We start from the raw sequence: 12,764 nt of genomic DNA, 5'->3' as shown, positions 1-12,764 counted from the left end.
CTAATTTCTCCAGCATGTCTTGGGGCCTGGCAGTCACTCCAAAACTGTAAGTTAGGACAGGAAGAGCAAATTGGTTTATAGCTTGAATTTTGTTCCTAGATGACAACACTGTTTTCAGGATTAATATAAGTCTTCTGAAGTACTCCTTATTAAGTTTTATTTGCATTTGTTCATGTTTTATTGTTGATATTTCATCAGTTCCTAAATATTTATATACTCCGTCTTGCTCAAGTTCTTTTATATCACATTTTTGTCCCAAACTGATGTTTTCTTGGTGCTGAAGTTTTCCTGCTTTAAAAGTTGCTTTTGCACATTTATCAAGACCAAATTACATTCTTTTATCATCTGAAAAAGTTTTGACAACTTGCAGTTGTGCTTTCAGTTCCTTATCTGATGACCTATACAGTTTCAAATCATCAACAAAGAGAAGATGAGAAGTCTTTGTACTTTGTTGTTTTCTAGGAGCCAAATTATAGTCATGACCTAAGCTGTTAAGTAGACAGCTTAATGGATTAAGGGCAAGGCAGAATAGCAGCAGTGACAGAGCGTCACCCTGGAATATCCCCCTTTGGATTTTTATCCCTGGAATCATAAGCTGTCCTTTATCATGGATTAATTGCAAAGTGCTCTGCCACTGTTTCATGGTCACTGTAATGTAGTTGATCAGTGTAGGGTGTATCTTATACAACTTTAAACACTCTTTTATCCACAAATGTGGGATACTATCAAATGCTTTTTTGGAGTCAATCCAGGCCATACTTAAGTTCTTCCCATTTTTACAGTTCTCCACTATGAATTTATTTAACAACAAATGATCCTTTGTTCTGTATGACTTTCTTTTATTGCCTTTTTGTTCTACTGCCATAATTGAGTTTCTTCTAAATGACTACAAACTCTGTTGGCATCAATTCCAGTGTATAGTTTATAAGTCATCGGAAGGCAAGTTATTGGTCTATAATTTTTAGGTTCACTTGCAGGTTCACTCTTAAGTAGGAGCACTGTTTTTACTGTTGTTAGCCAGGTTGGTGTCTGTTCGAGGTGCTCAAATAAATAATTCTTACTCATGGCTAAATCTTCATGCAAAGATGTTAATACTTTTACCAGAAGTTAGGTACTGGATCTGGGCCTGGGGTTTTCCAATTAGAGGCTTTTCTTAATTTTGTTTCAATCTCTCTGGTTGTTACTTCATCCCATTTCATATACTGTACCTTTAAACTTCTTATTCTTTCTTTTACTTCTATCAAATTAGCATCTTTGTAATATTTCACAGGATCTTCATGGATACTTCTCCAAAATTTATCTATTTCTTCTTTTTTTGGTGGTCTTTCAATTCCTTTTACCTTAGTCCCCAATTCTTTATAAAACTGTTTTGGGTCATCAATAAATTGCTTACTTTGCACTTTTCCTTTATATTTGCCTGTGTATCTTATAAGTTTTTCTACCTCTCCTGGGATTTTTAGTTTATATTTTGCTATATTGCATGATAGATCCTGATCTGTTCTAATATTGTGCATTGCTTTTATCACGTCTATCTTTCTTAGTATTTTTGTTGATCTGTTCCTTCTTCTATACTCTTCTAATAGTGGCACTTCTGGTTTTAGTAGTTGTATGGATTTCTCTATTCAATACTTCCATGATGGTATTCGATTTCTCCCCTTCCTTTCTCTCACTACTCTGTGTTCTTGTGGTAGAACTTTATCAGTTATTAATTTAGCTGCACAGTAATATATCCTGTTAACTTCTGTTATATTGCATGAATCTCTATGGACAGTCCTAATTACTGTGTTCATTTGCTTTATCAAACTTCTGACTTTTTGGGTTTTATTGACCTTCTGCAGTCTATTTCCTTCATTCATCTTAATATGTCTATCTATTTCTTTTAAGTCAAGCAACTCTTCTCTTAGCTTGGTTTCTTTTAAACTGAGGGTGCATTTTTTGTTTTCCATTTCCTGTGGGCATTCTATAGAAAGTTCTAGTGAATCTTCTTCTGGCACATTCTTTTCAATTTCATCCTGTGACATCCATTGCTCTGTCATATGAGAACTTACTGGCCTATCACTCCTCAACATTAACTGCGTCAGTTTCCAGTTTCCTGTGTCTTCCCTTGCTGTCCAGCTTTAAGTGGATGTTAATACTGGTTTTCTGTGGAAGGCTCCAAAATATCTTCATATGGCACCTGACCAGTTACTTCCCATTCCACTGGTTTCCCCTCAGTTTGGAGTTCCCTTCTCTGTCATGTTGTGGTGCTTTCTGAATTAGATTTTTTACACTGAGTCCTTCATTTGGAGGTACTTCATGACCTCAGTTTCTGTTTCTTTAACTTCTCAGTTACTGATCTCCTTTTCCTCTTTATCTTCTTATTTTTTGTATTGTAAAGTTTTCCATGTCGGTATTCCTTTGCCTGAATTTCTCTTCAAATAGCTTTGGTGCTGCTCTTTTTGTATTGATTAGTTTTGCTTTCTCATTTGCATAGGTATTACATCATATTAAATCTGTTTTTCTTTCCCATGTCCATATTTCTTCTTCAGATGTCTCCTGATCTTCCTGTTTCTCCTTACTCTGGGGACTTGTATCATCATGCTGTGATGTAACTTGTGTTAGACCTTCTATAGCAAATCCTTAGCTTTGCAGGCACTCCATAACTTCAACGTCACATATCTTCTTTTCTATATACCCTCTTTGTGATATTATTTTATTTATTGTGACATTTTCCATATCTGGATGCCTTTCCCTGTATTTCTCTTCAAATATGATTCTGGTTGCCTTCTTTATGATGATTAATTTGGCTTTGGTCTTTGCATAAATATTGCACCATATCAAATATCTTTTTCTTTCCCATGTCCCTTTTTCTTTCTTATGCTTTTCAAAAATCTCTAGGTTTTGTTGTTTACATTTTCGTACTTCTTCAGATGCTTCTTTTTCCTAACAGATCAACGTTTCTTTGATTTATATACTGTTTTTCAAAAATCTGTTGTATTAATGACCCCAAATTTTCCGACAGTTTTTCTTGAAGTATTTTCCTTTTCTCAACTTATCTCTTAATCTTTTTGTATATCTTGTGTCTGGAAGTTCTGGGCATAATCATAACAATACATAATTTCTTTTTTATCCTCAATAGTCCACTCTATCTTCTTTATGACTCTTCTATGGCCTATCAGTTTTTGTGATTTCTGTGGACTGCTACTTCCTTCTACAACAGGGGTGCCATCCTCCCCCTGGTCCTGGCCAGGCCTCATTGTAGGAATGTTTCCATATTTTGAGGATTCTACACTGTCATTCTTTCCAGTCCTAGCACCAGTGCACCTACCAGGATTGGGCACTTTTTATCCTGGGTCTTGTGTACCCAACTATCTTTTTTAGTTTTTGACCTACTTTTGTCCATGATATATGCTATACAAATATAGTCTATATATCAGTGTCGCCTTGATGAGATTTTGTGAAAAACAGGGTCCACCTCATGAAGGTATTCTCTAAGACTTGAGGATGAATTCAATTTCAGCACTGCTACTCTCCTTTGCTTGCTGACTTTTCATCTCTCCATTCAGACCCATTTTACTTTTTCTTTATGGGTACATTCATGTCAATAAAGGTTGTTTGGGAAATTTTTTTATCCTTTGGTGTAGATGTTATTTGCTATATTTTGCACACACCCTAAGGTTTATTATCATCAGGCTTGCTTTCAAGCTCTGCATTTCTAGAGTATGACCAAACAATCCACTTGTGCTTTACTGGCAATATCAAAAAAGCTGAAAAATGCATATTTACAGTTAGTGGAGTTTGGCTTTATTGGCCTAAATGTACCTATAATGGTAGGATAGTACTGGTTTTGAGAGAAAAGATGGTAGTTTGATGGCTAGGTCTGATCAAGAAAAGAATGATACTAGTGAAGGTGCAGGCAGAGTCAACATTTGTATGGATGGGGTCAAATACGCTGTCATCTCTAGAGGGGAATTTGGACTATTTGATCTAGAGAATTGGTACTGATAAATCAAAGAATCATTGAGTGCTTCTTACTTGTTATACAAGATTTCTAGTTAATGGATAGTCATTTAAGGTCCATCATGATTAATATTATGGGATTAATAGGTATAAAATTCATCTTGAAGTAGATATCATAACCATTGGGAGACACTGATGACACTCAAAAGCTGGAAATGATGTTCTAATTTATTTGCTTATATTTTTTCTGGGATGGAGCACTGGTCTCCTTGCATCTTTTCCAGACTCAGCCCAGGAAATGTGTGGAGGAGTGGATAAATACAAATGCTCCTAGCTGCTCCCAGACAGTCTGAATGAATGATAGGTTCAACACCTTGGTATGGAAGGAGTGCTATCAGCATACTTAACCAAGTTTCAGTAAGTAAACACACGTGTATGTATTTAATGGTCAGGAAGGCCTCCAGAAGAGATGATTTTTGTGTTCAGATTCCTGGCATTGAACAGTGTCATCTTAATGTAAGCTAGTTTGGAATTAATTTGGTTGGAATGTCCAAGAGGCAGCCCTTACTTAAAAATGCTTTGGCTTTTGTCTCACGGGGAATAAAAGGGCTGGGAATGAGAGCTCTCGTCCTTTAAGGGCTGAATGGGCCAATACATTGCAACCAGGACTGATGGTTATCAAGCAGCATGGACTACCCAGAAAAAAAAATAAGCTTGGTGGGGAGCTAATTCTATAGGTATTACAGTGTGCATCTAGTTCATAAATTCATGCATCTACTATATTATTTTGGATAAAAGACTATCAAGGAATACTGTTTCCTGGATATCTGGAGTGAAAACCATATTGTCAACCCATCTATCAAGATTCTGTTTAAACATGACAATGTTTTCAGGTTACCTGATTGTAGATGGTAGCTTGTTCCATGAAACAGAAAGTCTTATCATAATGAATATCTTAAGTTTTCTTGAATCTTGGTATGTCAAATCTTAGGTTCCTATCCCTAAGTGTACTATTGCCATGGTGCTTTCAATGTCAGAAACACATAAGTAAATTATTGCTACTGAAGACATTATATGCAAAAAAATAGTTTTCTTCTCATTTATCTGTATTTTAGGGTATATACATTTAAATATTTACATTTTTCCACATATGCTTTATTATTAGAGTACAAAATGGTCTTCATAAATTTCCTTTGTACAAATTCAGTATGTTAATAAGTGAAAAATAATGCGAGGGTACTAGCTGCTAGTACAAGGGTCTAGGGAACTACTAAAGGGGCGGTGAATACCGCACAACATTGCTGGGCTAATATATGCCTTCGGGCAGATAGCCCAGTACCAACCTATGAACCTATGAACCTATAAGACTTTTAAACATTATTCCAACTTGTTTAATGGTTGACAAATAATTATATCAGCATGTCTATCAAAGGAGAAAGTGTCAGTCAAAGTAATACCCAATACATTCCTTGTAATAATTAACTTCCTCAAGTATTTTCAGTAGCACGCATATAGGCTTTGTTATACTAGAACTGTTGAAATACATAACTTTACAATTATCTACACTGAATTATAGCCATATAGCCATCTAAATTGTTATTTATTCCATGTAAGTATTGATTGTAATAAAGTCTTTATTGTGTGTTATGATAAAGCCAATTTTACTATCATCAGCATATTTATTTAACCAACATTGGCTATTTTTAGGAATACGCCTGTATCAGACCTCTTCTGTTTGGCATCTACTTTTTTGAAGTAAAAGCCAATACCAAAAAGCTCTGGCTAACTAAGTTTGCAGATGACTGCAAGCTATGAGCAGGCATTGAATCCCCAAATGACTTAGCCATCCTGCAGGAAGGTTTATTAACATGTATTAAAAGCTGCATGTATACACTTTTATTAAATCTTACTTATTAGGTAAACACCTGCATTTGAGGATAGTCTTGTGAATCTTTTGGAATGAAGTATAATTGACACATGTTTGAATAAGTGGGTGAAGGGAATTCCTGTAGAGAGGAAAAGACAAAATATAAAGATCAGTGGTTTAGTTATAATAGAGTCTGCAGTTTTTAGGAAGGGTGTAGGTGGCTGTATTAGGGTAGTTATTAATGTTTATTTTTTTCCTTTTTACAATAATTTTTCAAGAGATCGTGTCAATTTGCTGAAGGTAGCAGAGTGACGCTAAAGACATGCAGGTAGGTACGAGCGTGAATGGGTGTGCCGTCGTTGAAGATTGGACATCGGGCTGGCAACTCGGCATGGTAAGAATCCACTGCCAATCATGAGCGGACCGGAGTTCTGCTGTGACGACCCCTAACCGGGAGAAGCTAAAAGAATAACAGCTTTGTCAAATGTAATAGGATTCAAGTATGTTTGCCAAAACTACTTTCATTGACAGTGGAGTTTGCCTCTTTGTCCACTGTTGTGCCTCCTTGAAGTTGGTATATATAAAACTTCAAGGGGTTTGGAGTGCAGGGAAGCTTATCCTGCTGCAAAAAAAAGTGTTCCTAGAATGTTCAGCAAAGGTGGCTTCAGCGAACATTTTTCAAATAGTTTACATTTGCTGAATATGCCTATGGCAAGTTGACATTAATCCTTTCTCTAAAAAAGGATGGGAATGGTTTGGGACAGTGTATTAGTCTGAGTACCCATGTGATGACCTACTCATCTGAAAGATGCCATGGGGGGGGGGGGTTAAATGGAGGTAATGTAGTCTTAGTTTGATTTATGCCACATTGCTGGTTTTACTGAACTGTAGTTATTGCCTGAGTGTCCATTTATTAATTCCTTTATAGATTGTCAAGATAGTTTAGGGTGTTCCTATGATGGTTTGCTTGATTAGGATTGCTATTACTGCATATTCAGAAGGTTAAGACAATTACCAGTCCTTGGATATCTATAAGAAGTATACAGTCAATCTGTTGCTTTTTTATTTCCTTGAAATGTCTTTAATTGTCATGTCTCATGATCTGAAGCAGTAACCTGGACCTGCAAATTAAGTATCTCTATAGAGTGAATTTAGCATATTTTTATGCCAGATGAAGGCATACCATCATCATCATTACAGACAGCCATTAGGTACAACTTCTGAAACATCATTAACAAAATGAAATAAGAGTTAATGCTGCTTTCATCTGGCATAAAAACAGAAAGAAACGCATCAGCACTTGTTAAACTTGCACATTTAATCTAGGGTTGCCCTTTTTAGCACAAATGAAAAAGTAAATATTGTTATGGCCTCCCTTACAAATAGTTTAATATCTTTAAAAGACCCTATATCCTGATAAAGCAGTTCTTCAGACTGAAGCATTTCATTATGCATTTATCTTATTTGTATATGTCGGGGTTCTTGTTCATTCATTAGTTAAAAACCATGAACCCATGTGTTTGTTTTTATAATGCAAGTCTTAGATCACGATTCAAGGTACACTGTGAATAGTAAGCCAGAACTTCCATACTGGTGTATTTATTTGGTTGAAGTAACTGATGAATCACAACATGTGTTCTGCTTTCATGGTGACTGTGTACTTTAACCCTGCACCATTGAAAAGCAATGTGTCTTGCTCAGCAATTGAATGCACAGGTAGACCCTGTGGGAATTCAACAAAGGTTTGCAGGACTAAATTTATTCACAACTTACTGTCTTAAACAGTAGACTAAATTACCAGTTAATGATTTCCCATTAGAGAATCTAGCTATATATTACAAATAGGTGCATTACTACCTTAGGTTCATACAAGGTAATATAATATACTACAAAAGGTAATAAGTTGTGAGTGACCTATACTACAGAATTGGGCTTGATTCCTTTAAATGTGACTTTTGTGCTGTATGACTCATAGCAAATCAATTAAATAGATCAACGATGGTCATTCAGAAAACAGGCAGTTATATCACATATGTTGTGTCTGATAAACAAAGCCGAAATAAACAGATAAGTGCATACATAGATATGAATGACTAAAGGAACAGGCCAGAAAAATGTCATCTGTATATTAATTTTTGGTTTAAATTCCATCACTGATATTTTTTTTTAGAAAATACCCTAATCAATTGAAACCACCACTCAAGCACAAGCCTGCTATATGCAGACCTGCATCCTTTCATAGTGACCTCTCAGAGGTGATTCTTACCTGACAAGCCTACTATCTGCAGAGCTGCATCCTTTCATGTTGACCTCTCAGAAGCGATCCTTACCTGACAAGCCTGCTATCTGCAGACCTGCATCCTTTCCTGGTGACCTCTCAGAAGTGATCCTTACCTGACAAGACTGCTATCTGCAGACCTGCATCCTTTCCTGGTGACCTCTCAGAAGTGATCCTCACCTGATAACACAACACTGATTTTTCTTCTTCCTTCTCATGTTAAAGAAGCAGTTGTCAGCAATGGCAAAGACATGTGGCGGGAGCTCTCCGATGCGCCTGTTGGTGTATTGACGGATACACTCTGCTGTGTACAGGGGCAGCAACTGATATGGATTGACTGCTACCAGGATGGAGCCTGTGTATGTCTGCAAAAGCAAGAAATTGTAAATATTAATCACACTAGAGACTGAAATCTTCAAAGGCAATAATATCTGAAGACATGGAATGGAGAAAATCTAGTATACTGTCTTGTAAGTGATATAATTATCAAGGGACAACTCACCAAAACTCCAGCTCTTTGAGTTTACTGTCACTTTCCAAGAATTAGTAGGGCACACTTGTCAACAAAATTGTGGAGAGAAGTAGTGCACACTTGTCAACAAAATGGTGGGGGGCCATGCAGATCTCTGGGAAGTACTGTTCTGGGAGGTGAAAATTAGATTTGTCAGATTTTATTGTGTTTGCTCTTAACAATTAGGATAACACCCTCTTACAACAATAACCTTTGACTCCTTAAACATGAAAATTCTCTTTGTTCAATGAAAGATGCTGTAGGAGGAATTCCCTTTCTACAAGATACAGCAAACTTAGAGTTGTTTGTATTAATAAAGATGGAATTGGTAGTGAATCTATTTATATGGGGTTGTGAAGGGTTTGTCTACCTCACAAAACTCATTTTTGTATTCCAGTATTAATGCTTGCTATTCACTCACAGGCAAAATCTGAAAATGTTTTCATGTCATGGAACTCAGCAAAACAACAGTTAAGTGCCAAGAATAGTGATGCCAACACCGTTGAAGTCCTTGCCGTATGGTTATTTTAAATTCCTTCTAGTAATCTTCTCAAATTTGGTAGCGGCATTGAATTCCATATCATTACTATAGCCAAAAAATGTAACCAAAAATAAAAAAACTATAGAAGCTGAGGTTTATGTTGTCAGGCCTTTCAGAAAAGACTTAACCAACTAAGCTGCAGAGAAACAGTCTCATGGGAATTTCAGTCCTAAATTCAATGAGAAAGAGCTGATCTTCCCATATCAAATATAACTGTCAGCACAAGCTTCATTGTGATGTAGCAAGTTTATAAATGCAGGAATCACTTTTGTTAAAGCACCCATTCTCAAATCAAACAAATCTGCAAACTGTTTCAGAAGTGCTGTTTTTCTACAAATTCAGGGAAGAAACAAATTTTATTTATATAGCTTTGTTAACTGAGTAGGTGAACTGATCCTATAACAACTTTTTAACAGAGCATTTACAAATCAATTACCATTTGGTTTACTTTTAAAACTAATGTTTGCATTCAGATCACATTATAGCCAACATTTGTAGCTCACTAATTACTATAGTTATGAGGAATTTTCTTTCACAAAACCGCCACATTTTGTAAAAGATGCTAGCATTAGTACAGCTCAGTAACTACTGTAATTGTACTTTGATATGAGTGTCATTTGCTCAAATCACTGCATTATATACAAAGATACTAGCAATATTTACTGACATGTTTACACTTGTTGCAGAGCTGTCTGTGCGTATCATTATGGTTGCGCATTGGTAAGTTATAGAAGGATAGCTCAGGCAACTATTGTCTAGATCTAACCTCATTCCCTACATCAATTGTACTTGCATTTGCTGGTGATATATACTTTCACAAGCTTTCAAAAGAGTTCATTTCCTAGTGGTTTTTATTGTCTGGTTGGGCACTCCATGCCTCAGGGGTAGTTTTGTAGACGGCTCCCTCTGCTATTGTCATGATAGATTGGGAGTCTGTAGTTATACGGTATTAACTTCTTAGGCTATACTGGGAGCTTCTAACTAGAAATGCATGTTTTTAAATATGTGCAGTCAAGCCACTTTCATTCATTTCAGTCACAGTCACTTCCAGGTTAAAGTATTTAGTTAAAGGTGTGCTCTTGTCCCAAATGGTAACAATTTGGTTTTCTGTGTCATATTACTGTAGTTTTCCTGAAATGAATGAATATGAATATTTTTCTCTGGCTAATTGAAAAGTTCTAAGTTTTTGTTGTAAGTTTGGACTGATAGGTGTAGACCATACTCAGAATGTGGAAAGAGGACATTTTTGATTCACTCGAGCTTCACTAGTAAGCAGGTGATACATTGTATAGGATACTTTAGGTTGCTTTAGAACTTTCTACATGACTGCAAAAGGATAAGTTGGTATCTAAATATAATCGCCAGTTACGATTGTAGTTCAGATGAGGTTATGGATATTTTGTCTGGATCTTTAATGCTTAGAGGCTGAGTTTGTGTGAGTCACTTCTGAGTTCTTAATATCAATGCAGCAGACTTTGGGTATCAATAGTCAGATTATTAGAAGTCAATATATGGTCAAAATTATCTGTGTGTTTAAAGTATTAGATTAGGTATGTCCTCCTGTAAACACAATTGTCACCTGTGATACCTGGGCCATTGTAAGGTAGACTATTGCTAAATGCAAAGAATAGCTGGGGTCCCAACACTGACCATATGGGATTTCCGGCAAACCGAAATCTAAAAAACTAACCAATATCTTTGACAAACTTCTACACCCAAAAGATTTTAAACTCTTCCTCTTACTATTAGATGGAGACATTAATCCAAACCCTGGCCCACACCACTCCAACACCACCAACTACATTAAGCAAGACAAATGTACATTTCTGTCATCAACCACTCTCACCAACTCTCTCTCTATTGCTCACCTGAATATTCGTAGTATTTGTAACAAAACTACTCAAGTCCATGCCATTCTAGAAAACCATCAATTTGACATTCTATGTCTAACTGAAACATGGCTAAAGCTTTCCATCAAAGACAACAAAATTACCCCACCTGGGTATAACATCCTTAGACTTGATCGCACAGCAAAAAAGGGAGGTGGGGTAGCAATTCTCTATAAGGCTCAATTCCAAATCTGTACTATAGATCATACTCTTTGCCTTGATAAACAGGCAGAAGTTATCTGCTCCAAACTTCACATCAACAGTAGTAAAGCCGTAAATATCATATGTGTTTATCTCCCCCCAGGAAATAACATCAACTCACTTGAATGCATCCTCAGTTCACTCTCTACCCATCTCCCACAAGAAACACTAGTCCTAGGCGATTTTAACATTGATTGGTATTCATGCAATAGTACAAACCCCAGCTCCCATATAAACCTACATGACTTTACCCAACTAATAAATAGTCCTACCAGAACCAATAAAACCAACGACAATGAAACCACCTTAGACTGGATTCTTACTAATACTCCTCAACTAATCTACAAAGTAAGTATCCTTCCAGAAGACCTAAGTGACCATTCTCTTACTTATGTCATCCGACATAAAACTAGCCTCAACTTACCTACCACATACAGAACACTTCACTCAAAAAAGCATTTCAACTCCAATCACTTTCTAGCTGAACTATTTCAAAATAACTGGTCCCCTCTAAAATATCTCCCACTTAATGAAGCAGTAGCATACTTCAACTCCACTTTTCTATCTATCCTAGATAAATATGCCCCAAGTCAAACCATTAGAACCAAGGCTAAACCTGCTCCCTGGCTAACCTACAACACTAGGCAAAAAATCAATCAAAGAAATAAATCTTGGGCGAAATGGCATTCCACCAAGAACCCAACTGACCACCAAAACTTCAGACAACTTAGAAACAGTACAAAAAAAAGCCATCCTGACAGATAAAAAAAACTACTACCTCCAGTTTCAACAAACCTCCAAAAAGGAACCTAAAAAGTTCTGGGCCAGTTTGAACAATCTCCTATCCCCAGGCCAACCTATCACACCCAACCCTCAAGACTCTAACCCAGACAACCCCACACAAATAGCTAATGACTTTAATTAATTCTTCACTAATAATATCCAAACCCTTGCTAGTCACCTAACTCCTGACACCTCTAAGCTACTCTTACCTGCTATAAATGTATCTCCATCCTTTCATTTTCAACCTGTATCAACCTCCTTCATCTTATCACTGCTCAAAAAACTAAGACCAACCACCTCCTCTGCTGACAAACTCCCAGCTGAATTCTTACAAATAGGAGCCAAGGCTATTTCCTACCCCATCTCTATACTGATAAATCGATCCATTAATGAAGGAATTTTCCTCTCTGTCTGGAAGATATCTCACATCATCCCTCTTCACAAAGGAGGTAAATCTAATGACCTTTCTAACTTTCGTCCTATAGCTCTTCTATCACCTATAGCTAAAATCATGGAAAAATGTATCCACAAGCAGCTTCTTAACCACCTTCTACATCATAGCCTACTTGCCAACTGTCAGCACGGCTTCAGACCCTTCCACAGTACTACCACTGCACTACTCTCCTTCACCAACACAATCAACTATAACCGCAACAATAACTACCTATCATCTGCAGTCTTCATTGACTTATCTAAAGCATTTGACATGGTTAATCATAAACTTCTTCTACACATACTAAAATCTCTCTCACTTG

The 12,764-nt window shown here is 36.6% G+C and overlaps 1 protein-coding gene across 1 annotated transcript in view; it reads right to left on the bottom strand.

Moving 5' to 3' along the window:
• Positions 1 to 12,764, bottom strand: part of LOC122801311 (unconventional myosin-VIIa-like) — a 951,466-nt gene that overhangs the window by 918,135 nt on the left and 20,567 nt on the right. Inside the window, 1 exon segment of the mRNA XM_044070855.1 lies at positions 8,265 to 8,449. Within this exon segment, the coding sequence (XP_043926790.1) occupies positions 8,265 to 8,449 (185 nt within the window).

The sequence above is a fragment of the Protopterus annectens genome, chromosome 4.part1 (assembly GCF_019279795.1).
Source record: "Protopterus annectens isolate FY-2018-M chromosome 4.part1, PAN1.0, whole genome shotgun sequence".
Classification (NCBI taxonomy): Eukaryota; Metazoa; Chordata; order Ceratodontiformes; family Protopteridae; genus Protopterus; species Protopterus annectens.
The sequence above is the reverse complement of the archived record's forward strand: the minus strand, read 5'-3'. Positions and strand labels throughout refer to the sequence as shown.